At 54.6% G+C, this 22007-nt stretch overlaps 1 protein-coding gene across 6 annotated transcripts in view; it reads right to left on the bottom strand.

Moving 5' to 3' along the window:
* Positions 1-22007, bottom strand: part of TRPV4 (transient receptor potential cation channel subfamily V member 4) — a 36615-nt gene continuing 14608 nt past the window's right edge. For 3 of the 6 annotated variants that reach the window (XM_077875996.1, XM_077875997.1, XM_077875992.1), the window contains exons 2-18: positions 20719-21135; positions 19023-19076; positions 18391-18563; positions 14260-14334; positions 13983-14135; positions 13066-13206; positions 12066-12364; positions 10531-10710; positions 9122-9280; positions 8799-8891; positions 8261-8334; positions 7362-7527; positions 7037-7103; positions 4194-4510; positions 2713-2840; positions 1209-1330; positions 1-745 (exon numbers count right to left, since the gene is read on the bottom strand). In XM_077875996.1, coding sequence (XP_077732122.1) covers positions 588-745; positions 1209-1330; positions 2713-2840; positions 4194-4510; positions 7037-7103; positions 7362-7527; positions 8261-8334; positions 8799-8891; positions 9122-9280; positions 10531-10710; positions 12066-12364; positions 13066-13206; positions 13983-14135; positions 14260-14334; positions 18391-18563; positions 19023-19076; positions 20719-21104 — 2745 coding nt within the window. In that variant the 5' untranslated portion in view covers positions 21105-21135 and the 3' untranslated portion in view covers positions 1-587. The remainder of the gene's footprint in view (positions 746-1208; positions 1331-2712; positions 2841-4193; positions 4511-7036; positions 7104-7361; positions 7528-8260; positions 8335-8798; positions 8892-9121; positions 9281-10530; positions 10711-12065; positions 12365-13065; positions 13207-13982; positions 14136-14259; positions 14335-18390; positions 18564-19022; positions 19077-20718; positions 21136-22007) is intronic. The other 3 variants (XM_077875993.1, XM_077875994.1, XM_077875995.1) reach the window with 3 other exon arrangements.

Raw genomic sequence — 22007 nt, 5'->3', positions numbered from 1 at the left:
TTCCTACCACCTTCACCATCAGTGAATGAACATTTATTTGGCACCGACAAATCCCAGACCCTTTACAGAACACACTGAAGGCATGGCCCCACCCCAAGGGCCCCGGCCCCTCAGCAAAGCCACCACACTGCTGCTTGGGGTGCTGTGTGCAGCCTAGGGCATAGGCTGGGGCTGGGCGTTGGCCAGCAGTGACCTGGAATGGCGTCCTCAGGCCTTTGCCAGGTTCCTTTTGGGGGCGAGGACCACACCACTTTCCTGAGAGCAGAGCAAATAAATAATGGAGAGGCAGGGGTCTGAGCCCCTGCGGGCAGAGAGGCCCTGGCATTGGCTTAGTGACTCCATGGGAGTGAGACGGGCAGTCAGCAGCCTCACACCCCCGGTGGGGAGGTGGAGCTGAGGGCAAGGGCCTGGGGACCAGAGGGTCCTGGGGCCTCCCCTTCATCTCCGTCTGGCCCTCGCCTCTGGAGGTCAAAGGAGCATGTGGAGGACACCCAGGGAGGCATTGCTGAAGTGCAGGTGGAGTAGAAACAGGCAGGTGGAGGGATGAGCTTGGGCTGCAGACCAGAGACCCTGTCCCATCGCAGCCCCTAGAGGGGAGCATCGTCAGTCCTCCACTTTGGGGGGTAACTCTGCTGGTGGCCATCGCAGCTGGGGTTCCCCATGTTGTCCAGAGGCACCACCACCTCGTCCGGGTTCGAGTTCTTGTTCAGCTCCACCACGCGCGGAACCACCGAGGACCAGCGATCTGTCGTGAGCATGGCAGGGAGGTGTGAGGGCGGGTGGAGGAGGTACACATGTAGTGCGTGCCTACTATGTACTCAGCACTCCACAGTGACCTAAAGGGGGAGGACTATCACCCTTATTTTACAAAGGTGGAAACTGGGGCTCAGAGAGGTCTAGGCACCAAACCCAGGAGCACCAAGGAGTAAACGGAATTCAAGCCCAGGTCAGAATGCCTGAGTGCCTGCGTCCTGTCCACTGTGTCTCATGTACCCAGTGTAGGGGAAGGGAGCCCCAGACGCTCACGAGCAGCAAAGGCCAAAACTCACTGGCCAGCCCATCGGGCCCTCCCATTCTACAGACAGGACCAGTGAGTCTCTGGAAGAGGATAGGACTGCTCAAAGCAAATCAGAGACCAGCATAACCAGGGCTCCCCCTCTGCACCTCTGGATCTCCCTCACTATACTCCCCACCTCCCCTTCACTCACCCCTCCGGAGGCGGCCCACGGTGTGTGAGAAGCCATAGTACTGGTAGTTCTCGCTCTTGCCTGGGTCCTCATTAATGATGCCCAAGTTCTGGTTCCAGTGAGACCAGTTCACCTCGTCCACCCTGGCAGGGCCACAGCAAACATAAGGGTCAGGGAGAGCCACCACCCAGATAGCACCCCTTCCTCACCCCCAGGCAGCCTCCCTGCTCCAGCCCCCCTTCCTCCTCCTTTGCCTAAAAATTCTGATAAAATACACATAACATAAAATTTGCCATTTTAACCATTTTTAAGTATACGATTTACTGGAATAAATATATTCCCCCCACCTCGTGTCTTGTCACCATCACCGCTAACTATTCCCAATATTTACCATCACCCCAAACAGAAATTTTGTACCCACCATACAGTAAGTCCCACTACCCCTCCTGCCAGCCCCCCCGTAATTTGTGTTCTTTCTGCTATGTGGATTTGCCTATCCTGGACATCTCGCAGAAATGGAATCCTATACTGTGCGGCCTTTTGCATGTGGCTGCTTTCACACAGCATTTCAAGGCTCATCCACGCTGAAGCATGCATCAGGACTTCAGTCCTTTTTATGATGGACGCATGAGTTTTGCTTATCTGTTCATCTGCAATGGCCACCCTGCCTCTTGACACCCTCTCCTCGTATTTATGGGACACCCTGGCAAAAGTGGTGGCAGCTTCTTGGGCCCAAACTGGCTCGATTTAATTTCCCCCTTGTAAAATTATTTTTCTAAAAAGATCTTATTTATTTATTCATGAGAAACACACAGAGCGAGGCAGAGACAGTCAGAGGGAGAAGCAGGCTTCCTGTGGGGAGCCCAATGTGGGACTCGATCTCAGGACTCTGGGATCATGACCTGAGCCAAAGGCAGACACTCAACCACTGAACCTCCCAGGCGCTGTAAAATTATTTTTTGTTGTTTTCATTTGACCCCCATAGTCAGAGCCATTTCTACACATCATGACCCAGCATGGAAGGTACATTCACTGTTCCACTTTTACAGATGCAAAAACCCAGGCTCATTTCACACTGTTCATGCAAGGACACAAAGCTGACAAATTAGAGTCAGGAAACTGAATAGGACCAACCGGCTGGCCTATGAGGTGGGTGCAATCACTTTCCCCACATCACAGATGAGGAAACTGGCTTTGCCTGACTCCAAACATGACAGTTGTACTCTAGGTACTCTATGAAAATATTCACCCAGGGGTTTCCCTAAGAAGCGGGCACTCCCTGAGCATCTGGGCAATGGCCCAAGTCCTTCGATCAAATCCACACAGCTTGCTTGGGGGGGGGGGTGCTATGATCCACTGAAGAAACTCAGGCTGGGAAGGAAACCGTCTTACCCAAGATCACTCCAAAGACCTGAACTCCAGTGGGACCCATTGGGCCTCAGTGGCTCAAGAAGTTGCGGTGGGTAGAAAAGGTCAGGAGACTCGAGCCCCACAGGATGGTTCCGCCCCACCTGCCCCGCCTCACCTGAAGCACCACCTGCGGTCTGGAGTGCCGTCCGAGCTCTTTCCCACAGTCACCATCTCACCAGAGCGGAAGGCCTTCCTCAGGAACACGGGGAAGGACCGCTCGATGTCCAGGATGGTGGTGGCCCACTGCAGGGAGGGACAGAGGGCAGGATTGGTGAGCCTCCCCCCACCAGCACCTGCTGCCCCCATGGCAGAAATGATGCGCACCCCACCTCTCCGGAAGCAGGGTCCTACATTCAGATACGCACGGGGTCCGGCAGGAGCACAAATGAGTGAAGCAGGACCAGAGGTAGGAAGGCCATAGCCCAGGCCCCGTGACACATGTACTATGTCACCACTTGGTGTTGGGAACACCAGGGAGGGTTGAAGACTGGGGCAAACCAGGGAGCACAAGTCCGGTGGAGCAAGCAGCTGCCTCTCATCCTCCCCAGGGCATTGCTGGAAAGGAACGTGGGCCCACCGTGCCAGGCTTCCAACTTTTGAGAAAGGCCAGAAATCAGGCTTTTACAGAAAATCTCTTGATTTTAAAATTCTGCATTCTTCTTCTTTTAAATATGACAAAACAGAAAACGTAAATCTTTGCGGGTCAAACCCAGTCCATAGGTTGCCACTTTGCATCTTATGAGTTACACCCCGTGGAGAAACTGAGGCCTGAGGAAGTAAGCGGTATGCATAAAGATTAAGAGCAGCGAGGTGTTTCCCCAGACCCACAACAGGGAGGATGGTCTTGGGGCTTTTTTTTTTTTCTTATTGCACCATTTCCTTGAAATGCACTGAATCAAGGAAAATGTGGCTGATACGTTCCTGGCCTAGTGATAGCGCTGTTTATTGTGAACGCCCAGGTTTGTGAGCTGCACGGGGCTTGAGAGGGCTGTGACCCCCTGAGCCATTGCCTTCTAGAATTGCATAGAAAACTTTTATAAATAGAGAGAGCAGCTCCCCTGTGCCAATGAGGCCCATGTCCACGTTGGCTTCTCAGGGGCAGTGGAGCCTGGCTACATCTGGGCTGGTAAAAAAGCCCCTCCGATGGGGACACTGTCACTTCCCGGCACAGCAGTGGCCTGCATCTATGCCAGCCCTGTCTCTTGGGCTGTGGGGAAGCTCAGAAGCTGCCCTTGGGGTTATTGCAGGGCTCCTGCTGAAATACTGACACTCTGAGCATTCCCTGTGCCAATGGAGCTCACTCAGTGGTGCGAGGTGCAGCTGACTGTGCCTGGACTGGCACACAGCAGGCTGGACCACAAGGTGAGTCTGAGACCACTGCTGGCAGCCAGGCACAAAGCCACCTGGAAATGGACTAGGCGGTTCTGGGAAGCAGGTGGCAGCCTCCAATGTCCATTTTACGACAGGGATGCAGTCAGAAGGAGATGGCATAGCTTGCCCTGAGCGGAGGGCCAAGGAGGTGCAGTGAGTCAGGTCTCCCTGTTTTGGAAGAAGCTGGTGGCTGGCGGGGTGGGGACGAGGGTCCCAGGGCGTCACCTGCAGCTTCCAGATATGCTTGCTCTCCTTGGAGACCTGGCCCACTGTCTCCCCCATGAGGGCGATGAGCATGTTGAGGAGCAGCACGAAGGTGAGGATGATGTAGGTGACGAGCAGGATGATGAAGACCACGGGGTACTTGGTGCTGCTCAGCATCTCCAGGTCACCCATGCCGATGGTCAGCTTGAAGAGGTCCAGGAGGAAGGTGCTGAATGTCTCGCTGTCACGGCAGGACGGGTATGTGGGCACCGTGCAGTTGGTGTGGTCCTCGCTGCACACCTTCATGTTGGCACATGGGTTCAGAAGGGACACCAGGGCTGTGGGAGGGACAGGGTGACATTTGCTGAGTGACAACACGCACTGACAGGTGGAGAGCACCATTCTCATTCAACATAAGGGACAGCTGAGGCTTGGTGAGGGGAGTGCGCTGGCCCCAGGTCACCCAGCATATGAGCTGAGCCAAATGTCCAAAGCCTTTGCTCTTTCTGCAAACTCTTGCTAACAAGGAAGAGGTTCCTGGGATCTAGTCCAGCGGTTCTCAACCAGGGGCCACGTTTCCCCTAGGGGACATCTGGCGATGCTTGGTTGTCACAACCAGAGAGGCAGCGCTCCTGATACTTAGTGGGGAAAAGCCAGGGATGCTGCTGGACAGGACCTTGCACAGGACGGTGCCCACAGAGCATTATCTGGCCCAAAGGGTCAACAGGGCCAAGGCTGGAAAACCCTAATCTAGCCTATTGCTGGTAGAGGTCCCAGCATTCCCGGGGGCAGACCCTCTAATATGCTCCTATTTCCTTCACAGATGAAAGGTGCGAGCTAAAACCCAGGGTCAGCCCTGACTGTTCTAGAAGTCATGCCTGCCAAAGCCTTTGCCCCCTCATCCCTTCCCGCTGAGCCCAAACGAAGCTTCAGGATCTTTCTCAACACGGTTCAGCAGCAACAACTTCCCCTACGATGTCCAGGGCAGGGAGCATAGGGAGGCTGAGCCCCTCGGTCGGCAGGGCATACAATCTCATGGTGCCTTCGTCCTGGGATTATGGCGAGCACACTTCAACCCACAGGATATCGCTGTTCAGGTGTGTAGCAGCTGCTGACACGTGTACTGAGGATTCTGAGACCTTATTTGACCTCATCTAACCTTATCTGGACCTATCAGAAAAAATCACTCTGTGATACATTAGTGATGTGTGCCATGGGCACAAAATGCACATGTGTCATGTTTGTGTTAGCTCAGCCTCAGAAGAGGGATCTAGTGACCCTTAGCAGGAGAAGCCTTGGAACACGCTGACCACTCAGTTGCTAATTTAACCTCTAAGAGTCTGCTTCAGTTTCAACAATTAGGACCACAGTAGGGCTGACTCTGGGACCTGAACCCCAAAACATCATGGAACCCTTGACCCTCTGTCTAGTTCTTCCCAGTCCAAACCCTGGGAGGGGGCAGCTGTGTCCTGTCCCTATATCCCCAGCTAACGGTACAGTTCAGCTTCCTCCAAATTCCAAGCAGAGCCTTGGGACTCTCTGGGTTAAAGTATCACCACCACCAGACTCCTGCTTCAGTGCTCATCCCCAAAACAACCTCCTCAGATGTGAACATGGCCTGGTGAAGCCTGAAATAGCCACTCCCTTTTGGATGCCAGGCATTGATGGCAGCTCACGCACCTCTTGGGGACCAGCCCAGTGGCTCAGTCAGTTTCCCCATTCCTGACCCTTGCCCCATGGCCTGTGCCACTGAGGTCTGCTGGCATCATGACATCATGGAGAAGGCATATTGGAGACAGCCAGAATTGACCTGAACTGGTAGATTAAGTATTAAAATTCACCCTTCCCTCCATCCACATTCCTTCAATGTGACTTTGTGCGTCTTTCCATCAAGAGGTAGAATCTATTTCACCACCTTTGAGCAAGGCTGGCCTGTCACTTGCGTTGGCCGACAGAGTGAAGCAGAAGTGATGCCCGGCAGTGACCCTGAACACTTCCACTTACATTCTCAGAACCCTCAGACCATGATGTGAACAAGCCCAAGCTGACTGGAGGATGGATGGCCACGGGGAAGAGAGTGAGGTCACCCCCACCGAGGCCATCCTCACTAGACCCTCCAGCCAGCAGCCAAACCACAGGCAACTGCAGACACAGGAGCTCATGGGAATGGGCCGAACCTGGCCCGGGTCAGCACGACTGCCCAGCTGACCCCAAGATTTGTGAGCAATAATAAACAGAGGTTATTCAGGGCACCTGGGTGGCTCGGTCACTTGAGCCTCTCCCTTTGGCTCAGGTCATAATCCCGGGGTCCTGGGATTGAGCTCTAAACGGGACTCCCTGCTCAGCGGGGAGCCTGCTTCTCCCTCTCCCTCTGCCCCTCCCCACCACTTGTGCTTGCACTCGTTCTCTCAAATAAAATCTTTTTAAAATAATAAATAAATAAATAAATAAATAAATAAATAAATAAATAAATAGTGGTTGTTTTAACTCCTAAATTCGGATGGCTTCTGAATAATAATAATAATATTATTATAATATTATATATTATAATAGCTATAATAATAATAATAGCAATAATAGCTAACACACCAGTTTTACCAATTCCTAGCTTAGGAACTTAGGCAAGTTATTTAACTTTTCTAAGCCTCAGTTTTCTTACCTGGAAAGGGGACAATAAAAGAAGGCACTTACTTCGCAGTCCCATCGATGGCAATTAATGAGGCGGGGATGGGACAGGACTCAGCCCAGTGCCTGGCACCTGGGGAGAACCTAGCACAGGCTCACTGTTGTCCTCCACATACCGCGGCTGCCCTTCCAGTCCTGGCGCCACCCCCACCAAGTTCCCATGGCTACCCAGAGCTCACCTGAAGCATAGCCGATCATGAAGAGCAAGTAGACCAGAAGGAAGCGGAAAAGGTCTTTGAAGAGGATCTAAAAACCCCAGTGGGAATATGGAGACAAAGATGAGATGCATGGTTTCTCGCTTTCCCGACTTCTCCATCCCAAGTGTTCCGACCTCCCCCCTTGTCCCTTCCCACCTCCAGTGATATCCAGACCCTGCCAGTGGCCCTCACAGTGCCCCAGGTCCTTTGGGCTGAGGGCACCATCTACATGTGCAAGCTGCACATCTACATTGCCTGTGTGACTCCCTCCAGGGACACACATTCCAGAGCGTTCCATGGCCCATACCTTCTGGATCATGATGCTATAGGTTCCTGTCAGCTTCAACCCACGGGTAAAGTAGAGGGCATTCATCCAGCCCAGGACCAAGGCAAAGACCATGACAGCCAGGTAGGCTTCAATTCCCGCCAGGTAGAGGGCCGCTGAGACAATCACTAACACGGAGTAGATGAAGCTATGGGCAGTAGAGGCCATGAGAGGGTCCAGAGGGGAGAGAGGACAGTGAGGCCCCAGAGGAGTAGACATGCCCCCAAGCCCTCCAGGAGACCAGAACACCCAGATGCCTTCTGGATCCCCAGAAGAGAAACAAAAGTGAATTCACTGGGTTCCCCAGCATTCTGTTCAGCAGAATGCTCAATTAGGTGACAACTAATGCATGTGTAATGGCTCTGAGGCCCCACATGATCCCACAGTGATGCTCTTTGGAATTGCTAGAGAAAGTGTGTTGAGTGGAGATCTTGTGGTTAAGTGAATTTCACTGTTCTCTAAGAAAAAGCGAAAAGATGTAGTACACATGTGGCAACTAATCCTGTGCCCCAGCAGACATCATCAATCAAGCACAGCACTCTTTCCCACTAAACACAAATGTGTTCTTCACATGGCACTCCTGGCAGACATTAGCAATCAATCACCAGCATTAGAAGTTACCTTATTTCCATATAAGGTGTATATGGTGATAACTCTTCAGCAACCAGTATCTCACTTTATCCAGAAGACTCTACTGCTTGACATTGGCCTTGTCCTGACTTTGGGCTACAGCTGTCCAGGATGTGTGAATCCACTCCTGATAGAGTCACCTTCCCACCCCACTCCCAAATCTAGATGATATCCCAGCCCCAATCCCACCTTCCTCACCCAGAAGCTGCCAGCCTGGGGACCTTTATTCATTAGAGGGGACCTCTACTCACTAGAGTAGTTGGAAGGAGCCATCAATGAAGAGAGAATTCACTCCTGGGCATTTCTTCATGAACAAGTCTTTGATCTGGAAGAGGGGAGGAGGCAGGTAAGAGGGGTGGAGTTGGCAGGAGCGCAAAGGGGAGGAGAGAGGAGAGAGGGAGGCAGAGTATGATACAAAGACAAGATGAAGGGTTTTTTCTTTTTCTTTTTAAGATTTTATTTATTTGAGAGAGACAGAACATGACTGGGGTAGTGTGGAGGGGAAGGGGGAGAGGGAGAAGCAGACTCCCCACTGAGCAGGAAGCCCGACGTGGGACTCGATCCCAGGACCCCAAGATCATGACCTGAGCCGAAGGCAGATGCTTAACCAACTGAGCCACCCAGGCGCCTCAAGATGATGGGCTCTTTTCTGTTGGGGAAGGAAGAAAAAGCAGAGAAGGAGGGTAGAGGCCTGGAGGAGGAGGCAGAAGAAGGGAGTGGAAGGGGGGAAATAGGAAAGGTGGGAAGGAGGACGGGCAGGGTGGGTGCAGTTGGGGGCCAGCCACTCACATTGGTAAAGAAGAACAGGACCCCGGTGAAGAGCGTGATGATCTCGCCAGCCAGCCTCAGGTAGTCCACGGTGGTGCGGTAAGGGTATGGGGGCTGGGGGGGTACATGGTGTGCAGGTCCTCACCCAGCCCCTCCACCATCCGGGCCCGGATCTAGACGTTCCCCACCGCCGCCCAACCATCTGGGTCCTGTGGATCTTCTTCCCCCTGGGTGCTGGGGGCACCTCCCCATCCCATTCCCAAGCCTTTTCCAGTCCCTCCCGGGGGGACCCCCAGAGGAGGACCCAGTTGTGCCCCAGCTCCCGCCCCCTCCCGCCCACTCACAGTGCCCTCCAGAGGCTGGTAGTAGGCGGTGAGGGTAAAGATGACCATGGCACACAGATAGGAGACCACATTGATGTAGAAGGACACGGCGCCGAACTTGCGCCACTTGTCCCGCAGCAGTTCATTGATGGGCTCCACAGCCAGCATCTCGTGGCGGTTCTGGGGGAGGTGGGATGAGGATGCTCAGGGTCCACGTGGGATCCGGGCAGGCCGGCTCCAGTGCGCCTGCCCCCACCCTCTGCCCTGAAAGCACTTTCTCCTCCTAACTCTCTCTTCAGCAACACTCAGGGATTCACGGGGAACTGGATGGGGATCCAGAATCAAGCCCACACTCCTGGGCTCGGTATTTGAGGCTCTGCCCAATTCCGCCCCAACTTACCTTTCCAGCCTATTCTAGACTCGGAGAACCCAGAGCTGGGAAGCTATTCTCATGGTCCCCAAACTCCAACCTGCAGACCGTAGGTACCCAACTGCTGGTGACAAAATCACCTAGGCAGCTTGTCAAAATATGTGAATCCCTGGGCTCCAACCTCATAAGTTCTGAGTCAGAAGCAGGATTGGGAAATTCAGCCCCAGGATGATAAGACACTTGACTCACCATAATTCTCCAATTCTTGGAGGGGGGCGGGCATCAATAAGTGAGAGAACCCCGCCCAAGAGTTCTCTATACAGGTCCCCGGGCAGACACTACCAGTCAATCAAAGCTTGCACCAGAGATGCTAAACCACCCACCACTCATAACCTAAGTCAAGTCAGTCACTAATTTCAAAGATGAGGGAAGTGAGCCCCAGCAAGGAAAGGCATCTGTCCAAGCTCAGGGAGGGAAGGAGACCTGCACCCAGTCCCCAGCGTTTTCTGCCCTTTTTGCACAGCATCCTGTCCCGTTAATGACTGAGTTTCTTCATAACCATGGATCTGTGCAACAATGCAGCCACAGAGATGCTAGTGCAGTGTTATTCCTGAGAGTTAAATGCAGAAACAAACCCAAATGACCAAGAATAGAGGAACGGTTAATTAGAATGTGGTACATTTACTCGCAGCAATGATGTTGCAGAGGAATATTTAATGGTGCAGAACAATGTTCGAGAAATACTGTTAAGTGGGAAAAAGGAGCTTTCAAAACTTCATCTAACGACTACTAATGATAATAGCTGACATATAATGTTTATTATGTGCCAGGCTGTTTGCAAATGAACTCAGTTGGTCCGTCCAACAACCCTATGGGACGTGAAGTATTCTTCTCCCCATTTTACAAAAGAGGAAGCTGGGACTCAGAGAGGTTGGGTCACTTGTCCTGAGTCACACAGCATGTGTTACAGAGCCCCTCCCGGCCCCAGGGCCCCTTGCCTGCTCTCAGCAGCCACCACCCCACACCGTCCCTAGGCCCTGTCCCGTGCCCCAGTGCTCACCTCGATCTTGCTGTTGTACACCAGGATCTCCAGCACAGAGGCCTCTTCCCCACACGTGTCCAGGGAGGAGAGGTCATAGAGCGAGGAATACACCGGCCCATAGGCCCAGTCTTTGAACTTGCGGGACAGGTGCCTTGTATCCTCATCTGTCACCTCCCGGCGGATAATGTGCTGAAAGACCTGCATGGGGGAAAAGAGAGGGTCAGGGAGCCCCGGGGAGGGACACCGATGCTCAGCCCACCACATCAGAGGGACCCCTGGTGGCCCTGCACAGCCCATCACGTGGTGCCTCCCCAGACCGCAGGAGGTCGCGGGGAGGAAATGTTTACGGTCATGCCAGACCCCTGTGCTCACGTCAGGGTGTTTGCTCCCTGAGGCCACACAAGCAGTCAGCTGAAGCCAGACTGAACCAGCCCAGCCTTAAAAACCAGAATTGTGATGGACATTTTTTTTATATAATTAAAACAACAAATCAATCTTATTAACACGTTAAATCTAGGAATAATTGTTATATCCAGTCCTTCCTGATGCTACTGCTACTATCTTACTAGCTTACACGCAGGGGATACTGAGGAACAGAGAGGGGGTGGCCACTGCCCAAGGCCACACAGGCTAATAGGACAAAATCAGAATTGAAACTCAGGCTTTTGCCTCAAGACTCTCAAATAAATTGCAATTTTAGTAGCTTTTGCTATGTTTTTAATAGAACGATAATAATCCCTGCCATTTACTGAGCACTTACTACCCATCCCAGGGTCTTCATTAAAGAGCTTTAAGTGGATCACCCTATCTAGATGGCACATGATACCCCTGGGTGCTATTTTCATTCCCATTTTACAGAACAGGACACTGAGGCACGGAGGGGAGATGGCTGTGGCCACACACTGGGAAGTAGCTGAGCGGGGCTTTGGACTCAGGTGCTCCTGACTGCAGAGCCCTGCAGGTTTGGTTCTCAATCAGAGCAACGGTGCCGCCCAGGGGACAAGCTGGCAATGTCTGGAGAGTTCGGGGGAGGGGGGCTGTCACAGTGGCGGGGAGTACCCCTGCTATCTGGTGGTTCGAGGTCAGGGATGCAGCTAAACACCCTACACTGCGCTGGCCAGGCCGCACACCCCAGAGGCAAATGTCAGTAGCGCCCGGCCCGAGAAACCCTCTCCGGGAAGAGGCCAGCGAGGGAAAGAAGCTGTGCAGGGCTGCTCGGCAGGTGAGGGGCTGAGCTAGGACCCTGGCAGGGGATGACAGGGGACTTCCACAGGGCTGGGGGCCTGGGACTCAGATTTCTATCAGTGGCTTGTCCTGGCTGGTGGGAGCAGGACCCGGGCATCCGGGGGCACGGGATGAGGACACAGGCTCTGGGTGAAGTGGGGGAGTTTGGCTGGACAATAGGGGGCCACAGCAGGGTCTCGAGCCAGGACATGTGCACAATGGGGCTGGCATGATAGGAGGGGGTGTGCGTGTTAGCAATGACGCAGGCCACAGCAGCCCCTCCTGGGGGTGTGCACGCGTGTGTGCGTGTGCACCGCCGCCGCACTCACCCCGATCTTGCCCGTCTTCGCAGCCATCATGAGGGGCGAGAGCCCGTCACTGTTGAGCACGGCCTCCAGGTTGCTGTCGGGGAAGAGGCGGGCGCACTTGAGCAGCAGCAGGTCGTACATCTTGGTGACGAACTTGGTGTTCTCGCGGGTGTTGTCGGCGATGGCCACCAGCGCGTGCAGCACCGTGTTGCCTCGGGAGTCCTGCCGCCGCATGTCCGCCTTCTTGTGCGGGTTCTCCGTCAGGTAGTTGACGATGTGGGGCTGGTTGGTGCAGGCGGCCAGGGACAGGGGCAGCTCGCCTGCGGGGGGGGGGTCAGCGGAGGGGCCGGCCGGTTGTGCGTTTTTGTGGGTGACGTGCGGGAGACGGGGTGTCCCCTTGCGATTTGGAGGCATTGAGGGATTCTTTGACGGACTTTGTCCCCGAACTTCAAATAATGTGTGCCTTTTTTTTTTTTTTTTGACATTTTATTCATCCATTCATGAGAGACACACAGAGAGAGGCAGAGACACGGGCAGAGGGAGAAGGAGGCTCCCTGCGGGGCGCCTGATGCGGGACTTGATCCCGCGACCCCAGGATCACGCCCTGAGTGGAAAGCAGACCCTGAGCAACCCAGGCGCCCCAAATAATGTGCGCCTTTAAGCGGGGTGGATTCAACTGGGACATGGTGGCGATGAGGCTTGGGCCCTGCCATCTGACCACCAGTCCCGGCTTCAGTGGAACTAAAGGGTGTGCACGACAAGGTGCAGGGTGCAGGGTGCGGGGCGGACACCCATCACAGAGCTAGGGGCTCTCATAATCCCCACTGTACAGATGGGGAGCTGAGACCCCAGGAGACCAGAGCATGCTCTACCCCTCATAGGCAAGACCTCGGTGACACCGACACGCAGCCAGCACGTGGGACCCCATCTGAGCCCTTGGCCAGCAGGGCTCTAGTGTCTGAGAGGGGCCAGGGCTGTGGACACCACCATGTACCCCCAGCCCCCACTGTCCCGTCCTCACCGAAGTAGAAGTAGCCTCCCTCATCCTTGGGCTGGAAGAAGCGCCCTCGGGCCTGGGCATGGACATCAGCTCCTTGGGCCACCAGGAGCTCCACATAGTGTTTGCAGCGCCGCTCGATGGCGATGTGCAGGGCGGTCTGACCTGGAGTGTGGGGGTGGTGAGGGACTGTCACCGGCGGGGGCAGGGACTGGACCCGGCTTGAGGGCAGGGGGCAGGGTGCATAGTGTGGAAGTCAGGTGGAGGCTGCAGGCCCAGGCCTTGGCCGGCTCCTCCCAAGGGCAGCAAACGAACCCCCCAGACGCTGCCCGGACGTGGGATCTCTGCTGCACGAAGGCCTGCCGTGCTGCACTGCATGGTGCGGGCATAACTGAGACTCAAAGCCGATCCCACACATAGGATCCCAAGTGTGAGAACTTGTCAGGCGCATGAGAGGCTTTAATCCAGGGGGAGACAAGGGCATTGTGATCTTACAGAATTTTGGACTCAAGTATAAAATTCACAGACTTTGAAGCTTCCTATCCAGGAATTGGAAAGGTCAAGTCTGATTCATGGAATTTCAAAATTTAGACCCGGGGAGCTGGGACTGGTTACTGTCATTTTTGCCTCTTAGCGATGCTGGCCCATACAATTATCATAGAGCCTTAGTGTGTCCGGAACCATGGCATCTCCGGTCCAGAGTGCCAAGGCCATGGGTCATTAGGTTCACTGCATCTCAGAGTCTTGGATTCAGAATCTTGGATTTCTGAAACTCAGAATGGCAAGATCGGAAAGGGGAGTCATTCAATGCTCGGTTCCTGGCTGCAATGCTGGCACCTGGGGCATAGATGGAAGCTCTTGGGCTGGCGTGGGGGTCAGATGAGCAAGGACAGCACCCTACCACCACCCTGCATCACCCCTGCCCCGGCACGGGACCCCACCTCGGTAGTAGATGTCCCGGAAGGGCGAGTTGATGAACTCCCGCATGTTGCCCGTCCGCTCGGCGATGTCCAGGAGCACAGGGATGGTGTCATTGCGGCCATTGCTCAGATTCAGCAGGGCCTTGGGCAGGCAGGTCTTCCCTGTGGATGGCTCTGGGGGGATAAACGTACAGGATGAGGGGCGTTCAGTCTGTGGTATGGGACTACTGGATGGCAGGGGATAGGGCACTGGGCAGAGTCCTGGCCCTGTCACCCCTCCTCTGAGCCCATTCCCTACCTGTGCTCACGGTGCTGAGGGGGTCTAAGAAACTCAGAGGGGCAGTTAGTTCTTCAAAAGGTAGGAAGCCACAGCCTATGGAGATTGGGATTTACCAGAGCATAATTTGGAGGGAATTTTAAAAATCAAATAAATGGTGAAGAAGCCTGGGTTAAACAAAGACAACCATATTTATTTTAAGCACTTGCGAGAGCTTTTAATATGCTAATGGTGACCGTGAAGCTCAGCCATCTATTTAAAAGTCAGACACAGCAGGCCCCATTTGCCATCTATTTGAACAGAGGCTCCTCTTCCCATGAAGTATTTACACCAGTGCCCCTAGAGGGGAGCAGACAGGGTGCAGTGGTCCCCAAAGTGCAGACTGCCTGCCATAGTGCACATGAAATTACCTCAGGAAGGGCAGGAGAGGGCTCTGGGGTCCCAGATGCAGCAATAATAACACTGAAGGCCTGCCATGAGCATTTTCAACTCCTTGTCAAATCTCATGAAGCCAGTCTCCACCTGGTACAAACAGGTCCTTAACGCTGCCTTCTGACAACGTCCCCGTGCAATGTTCTTCCCCTTGTGTTAATTTTTACGGTTACATGAGTTGGTTTACATCTTAAAAGAGGTAGTTAATGAGGGCTGCCTGGGTGGCTCAGTCAGTTGAGGGTTGAGCATCCACTCTTGGTTTTGGCTCAGGTCATGATCTCAGGGTCATGAGGTCAAGCCTCACATTGGGCTCCGCACTCAGCAGGGAGTCCGCTTGAGATTCGTTCTCTCCCTCTGCCCCTTCCCCTCCCCCTCGCCCTGTCTCTCTCAAATAAATAATCTTTAAAAAGAATAGAAAGAACAAGTTGATGAAAAGAGAACACCCCTGTGAACCAGGCACGGGGCAAAATCATGCTGGGGGCTCGGGAAAGGCGGAAGCAGGAATGGGATTGGGAATGGGAGACGCAGGTGTGAACTGAGACACCTGCTCTGGAGCCAGGCACCTTGGGGTTCGAATCCCAGCTTTACTCCCGATTCCTGTGTGACCCTTCCTCTGCCTTGGTTTCCTTTCTAGCAAAATTGAGGCCACAGAGGAAATCGAAAAGCTGGTAGATGTTTGTTGATGAGCCCAACACCAGGCAGATAACAGTCTTCAGTAAATATTCTGTTGTGGTTATTATTCCACGGGAGGTGCTTTAGGAATTTCTCCCTAGGTACCAGGAGTCAGTGGGGGAGAATAAGAGAGACTCTCAGGGACCTGGGTTCCAGTCCCAGCACCCCCCAGGACTGAGGTGTCTCGGGCAAGTCTCGTCCCCAGCTGCTTCCTGGCGTACCCATTGGCGCCCAGCCCAGAGTCACAGGGAGCAGACTCCAGTTCCTCATGTGCATGTGTGCGGGGTGGGGGTGCCCTAAAAGCTGGCCAAGGGCCCTGGAGATCCTCACCAGACCCACTCACACTCAGCTCCAGCCTTGAGGAAGTGTCAGTCCATTTCCTAATTCAGGCAGCTTGCAGCTCTCCATGCTCACTCCCCAAACCCACTCCCAGCCTGCATAGGATGGTGTCCCCCTCCAGCCAAAAACCTTTGTGTCAGCCTTGTCCCTCTCTTCTCCTCCACACGTCTTATTCAATCCCTCCACCACTCCCCGTCTCCACTGCCACCACCCTGGCCCAAGACACCTGCCTGGTTTCCACCAGCCTCTCTGGCTTTCCTTCAATCCACATAGCAGCTGGAGGGTCATCTCTGTATGCTATCACAGTAAGCCACAGGGCCTTTGCACATGCTCTCCCTTCATCCTTTCCCTGGTCCTTTCTCTTGTTTTACCTGGTTAATCACAAGTCATTCAGATTCAGCTTAAGTGTCACCTCCCCCAGGAAGCTCTCCCAGATTTTCCTGGCTAGATCAAATCCTCCAAACACAGCCACTTGTCGGCACACGTGACAATTTAGAATTGTTTTTATTTCTGTGATTGCTTGATCGATGTTGGTCTCACCCAGGAAACTGTGAGCAACTTGAGGACAGGGTTGTGTCTGCTTCATTCGTCATTGTTCGCCCCATGCCCGCACAGCACCTGATGGGCTGGTCACCACAGATAATTCCAAACCACAGACACCCCAAAGTGGTTTGTGCAAGGCATGGACCCAGACCTTGGATTTGGGCTCCCACACCTCCAGACAGGCTGTCGTAGGGTGGGGAGCTGCCAGCCCTGGTCCGGGGATGATTTGGCAAGAGCTGCATCTTCCCAGAACCTGGGAGGGACACGCAGTTCCAGAACTCGACCACCAGGTGGCGAAGTGGCTCTGCCCGCGGGAGCTGCTAGGGTTTGGGGGCCCTGGGGGCGGGGGGCGGGGAAGCCCAAAATTACTGTCAAATTGGAGGGTGTCAGACTTTGAGGGGTGGTGGTCACAGATGCCCCTGAGAATCAGACGAGCTCCTGAACCTCTGGCTAGAACAACACGCAGGGGCGGATCCAGGTTTCTCAGGGCCTCAGACTTACACAATTACACAATTTGGGGGTGCTGTGTATGAAAACGAGCACGCAATTATGAATTCAGAATTAGTTGCAGGGCCTTAGAAGGAGCCCGAGCAAGCGAGCATGGGTCTCCCGGTTAATCCTCCAATAACATTCACTACTCCCCAGTTTCAGGAAGCACGACCACCCCCCCCCCCTCATGCACACAGATACACTGGCCCCAGGGTTCCTGGCCTCGGTGAGAAGCCCCCGACTCAGCTGCAGACCCAGGAGAAGCCAGAGCCTTGGAAGCCCCAGCCGGGAGCTGTACTGCCTCGCTGAAGACACGGTGGTTTGCTCTCCCCCCAACTTCTCCACCTGTGCCTCCTGCACGTGGGGGTCAGGAGGCGCCCTTCAGTCTGGGCTTGGATGTGGGTGTTATCTCCAAATGAGATGATTCACGAAGTCAGTGAGACCCTCTGAGCGCAGAGAGGAACCCCAGGGTGCCCCAACTCTGAGCTCGTGCCGCAAACAGCCACATCGGCCAGCTGAGCACCAGGAAGGAATATTTTTGATAATTCAGGAATTCTCCTCCGACTGTCATGAAACTGCACTGTATCGCGCTGGTGTCAAAGACCCCAGTTGGTAGAGGCATATGTGAAAAATGTACTGCTGGCTGGGTCACCCTGCTTGGCCACTTAATTTAGCTGAAGTACTTGAAGCCTCAAATAATGCCCCCCCTCTGGGGGTGCCAGCATGGCTCAGCCAGCTGGGCATCTGCCTTAGGGTCAGGTTGTGATTCCCCGGGTCCTGGAATCAAGCCCCGTATCAATCAAGCCCCAGATTGGAATCCCTGCTCAGTGAGGAGCCTGCTTCTCCCTTTTTCACTCCCCCTGCATGTGCTCTCTCTCTGTCAAATAGATGGATAAAATCTTTAAAAAAAAAAAAAATGTCTCCTTGAACGTCCTGAACGTCCCTGAACGTCATCAGGCCTGAGCAGTAGACTGCCCTGGCCTTCTCGAGACAGGCTGTCCTTTGTAACAGGTGCTGCGGTTCCTAGCATTCCATGTTGATTCATGGGGTCATTTGGCCAGTTAATAATGGCTCCTACATCCGGTACCAGGCACATAACAGGTGACTGACTCAGGTGAAGGGGCTCACAGGCCAACTTTGCCAATTTGCAGGGAAGGCCTGGGGCATCAGAGGAGCTGATGGACTTTGGGTTTGGAGTCCAGATAAGGCTGAGGGGTGAGCTCTCTGGGCTGGAAAAGTGTGGGGCAGGCTGACTAGGGAGCCTCTGGCTGAGGGAGGGGAGCCTGAAAGCTGGGTGGGAATGCTCTGCGAGGACTACGCTATGATTACTCCCTGGTTGACAGATGGGGAAACTGGGTCTCACGGAGGCCACACATCCCTTAAGTGATGGAGGCGTCATTTGAACCCAGGTGAGTGGACTCTGCTTACCTACAGCACTGATCTTTCCATAAACAAAGGCTGAAAGAATGAATGAATGAATGAATGATGGTAGCAAAAGCCCAGAGGGCTTAAGTAATATGGCAATGGACACGCAGGATCAGACTCCCTATGCAGTGCTCTTCATGGCCGGTGCAGCCCACCGACCCAGGAGAAGATGCTGAGAGAAGGGGGCCCCCAACACCAGGCCTCCCTCAGCCCCTGGCTGGCCCACCCACTAGCCCCACCTGGGTGGCTCACCCCGGAACTCCTCGTCAGTCAGGCGCTTCTTGTGGGTCAGCAAGAAGGGCAGCAGCCCATCCAGGTCGGTGGTAGAGCCCCGGGACACGATGTCAAAGAGGATAGGCCGGTTGAAGACTTTAAGGATGGGGGGCGGCTGGGGAGCAGGAGCTTTGGGACTCTGTGGCTGCTTCCTGGAGGTAGCAGAAGGCAGAGTGATGGGAGGGCTCGACCCCCTCCCACCCTATCTCCCGCCTGAGGGGCCCAGAGGTTGTGGTTGGGGGCGGGGGAGCTGGAGCCCTAGAGAGGGACCAGGATGACAAGGGATGGATAGCTGGAGAAACAAAGGAATATTTTATCCCAACAAACCCTACCTAGTACCTACTGTGTGTTGGGTAGAAACAGACAAAAAGAAACATATAAGCCTACCTATCCATCCACCCACCCATCCACCCATCCATCCACCCATCCACCCACCCATCCACCCACCCGCCCATCCACCCACCTATCGGCCCATCATTCCAACCAACCATCCATCCATTTGTCCATCCACCCACCCACTCATCCATCTGTCCATCCATCCGTCCATCCATCCATCCATCCATCCATCCATCCATCCATCCACTCTTCCATTTCTGTTACTGAGTACTTACAAAGCCAGATGGAAAGAGATACAGACAGCGAGAAAATAAAGGGGGAACGCCGGGCTAAAAGATAAAGCAATTGATTGATTTATTGGGCCATTTGCTCATTGATTTATTCACGCAACAAACATTTGAGACAAATGAGACCATGCACACGGGTGCCAGGTTCGAGGCACCCCCCTCCATACAGTGGACACAGCACATGTTAGCCGACGGTGACACTGTGTGTCCAGAGCTGTGGGGGTGGGAGGAGAAATGCTGAGCTGCAGAGGCGGGTGGAGAAAGGACACGACCCACGAGGAGGCGAGGCGAGGCGCTGGGAGTGAGGAAGCAGAAAGACAAAGGAAGGAAGAAAATGGATATTCCTTTGGTCATTCAACAAACACTACTTAGGCACCTACTGTGTGCTAGATTTTAAGAGACAAAGGGCTGGGAGTGGCACTAGCCCAGGGGGCCCCAGGAAGGGCAAGGATCGTCTCTGTTAGGTCTCCAGGTACCCAGCGCCTGGTGTGTGTGGGACACAGGGAGAACCCCTTAGATGAATGGAGGGTAGAGCAGAGAAAGAAATAGAAAGGAGGGAGCCGAGGAGAAAGGAGGGGAGCCAGGGGGACAGGTGATAGCAGCCGGGTGGGCGGGAGGGGAGACTGAGGCCAGGAGGGGCTGCAGGGGCAGAGAGAGCTGGAAGCAGGCCAGGGGACGTGGTTCATTAGGTGGTGTTCAGGGCCTCTAGGACCTCAGCCACTTAGTGGCCACCCCCCCTCCCCCCCAGTTCCTGCACAGCCCCTGCAAAGCTATTAGCCCTGTCTGGAATAGGGGTGTGGTGAGGGCTTGAAGGAAGAGTTCCAAGGGAGAGGAAAGGGAGACACGGAGCCCACCAGCTTCCAGCAGGACCTGGAAGGGATGGGGACCCTGGGGCGCTTTGCTGTCCCCCGAACAGAGGCTGAGGCAGCCAGCAGCCCTGGTGTGTGCACTTCCCTCCAAAGGAACACCTTCCTCACCCCGTGTGGCTACTCCTTGTCATCCCTTAGCGGTGGGGCTCAGATGTTGCCTCCTCCGAGAAGCCCTCCTGGACTACCTTTCCTGTATCAGCTTCCTCTCCACCTCAGCACCTCCCCCAACACAAATGGTATGTTCACATGCCTATTTACTTGCTTATTACCTGGCTCACCCTCCAAGATGAGTGTGCCAGTGAAGGTGCTTGAGGAACATGCACTGAGTGAATCAGTGACTCAGTGCCTAAAGGAGACAGCTCTGGACCAAGCAAGGGCTTCATCCAAGGGCGTACGTGAGTCTGTGATCGGCAAGGGGGACAGACAAGGACCAGGCAACAACGGGTCATCTCCTGCCTTCAAGACTGTCCTCCAGGTACACACAGGGGCCTGAGAGGGGTTCTTAGGGGTTTTCTGGGTGGATGGCTGGAGTGAGAGATGACAAATGGGCAGAGACATAGGTGAACGGTGGATGATGGACAGAAGGATTGGACAAGTAGACAAGCAGGTGGAAAGACAGGTAGCTGGATGAATGAATGAGTAGACGGTGGATGGATGGATGGTGAGTGGATGGACAGATGCGTGAACAGACAAGTATACGGAAAAGTGGACAGGTGGGTGGACAGGTAGGCGAATGGATGGATGGATGGACAGACGGGTGGATGGATGGATTCAACACAGAGGAGACCATTGGCCAGGCGGCCAGCAATACTCACTCGATGACCTTCTTCCTCCACCGCTTGTTGTCACTGGGGTGGTGACGGTAAGTGCCATAGTCGAAGAGCGAGTCCATGGGCGCCTTCTTGGGTCCGGGCACCACGGAGGACTCATACAGGGTGGACTCCAGCAGGTCAATGGGGTTGGGCACCCCCTTGCGGAAGGCACCCTGGAACTTCATGCGCAGGTTTGGTCTCCCGTCACCCGGGCCAGCGGGGCGACCAGTGTCAGCTGGGGAGGGGGAGGGGGAGCCATCCTCCCCTTCAAACAGGTTGGCCAGCGAAGAGAGGGGGAAGGCCTCGCTGCCGGGGGTGCCACTCTCGTCCCCGGGGGTCTCAGCCACCTCCCCGGGCCCGGTGTGGGGACCTTCGCTGGGATCCGCCATGCCGACCCGAGACCCGTCTGCACTGCTCGGCCTGCAAGGGAACAGGAGGGGAGTCAGGCGGGGCCCAGCCAGAGGTGGGGGCTCCAGGAAGCCCCCTCCCACGTGGGCAAACAGCACTGCTGCCAGCTGCTTCAAAGCCACCGTTGTAATGACAGGGGTGCGGGGTGACCACTCCCAGATGTGGTTGGCTGCCGGCCCCGGGCAAAAGCTGCAACAGGAGCCTCTTTTAGGGACCTGGAAACGCAAATGTGCCTCCGGTCCAACCACCCTGGGCATTAGCTGGAGGAGGAAGGGCCTCAGAGTCACCCTGGGACCCCAAACCTGGGGCCTGGGGCTTACTCCTGCCCAACCCAGCCAGCTTCAGACCCCACAGGGCGGGCCTCCATCCAGGCTCCACACCATGTGGAGCAACCATGTGGCGTTGGGCAAGCTGATATTTCATGGCCTTGGTTTTCTCACCTGTAAAATGGGCACGTCCAAGCAGAGAGCATGCATTCCCATGGCCAGCGCAGTGCCAGGCACCAACTAAAATATGACCATAAAATGTATGCTTTGGGCCCAGGAGGTGCTCAGAAAAAACAAAAATCCCATTGTGTGAGCCAGCGTTCCTCCATCCTCCCTGGTGCCATCCTTCTAACTCCCCTTTGGCAGAGCAGGAAACTGAGTTCCCAACACTATAGCTGACTTGCTATAAACCTCAGCTCCCCAGTGCCAAGTGCTCGTCCCTCACCTCCCCTGTTGGTCTGGCTAACTCCTACCCTCTGTGTTCCCAGCTCAATTGTCCCTTCTGGGAAGCCCTCCCTGACCATCCCTCCATGGGATTAGTTCATCCCCGGGCCGTGAGTCCCAGGAGGCAGGGAACACCTCTGCTTATTCACTCCTGCACCCCCAACACCTAGAAGG

Source organism: Canis aureus, chromosome 27 (genome assembly GCF_053574225.1).
Source record: "Canis aureus isolate CA01 chromosome 27, VMU_Caureus_v.1.0, whole genome shotgun sequence".
NCBI classification, from domain to species: Eukaryota; Metazoa; Chordata; class Mammalia; order Carnivora; family Canidae; genus Canis; species Canis aureus.
This window is presented reverse-complemented; position numbering and strand designations above follow the sequence as displayed.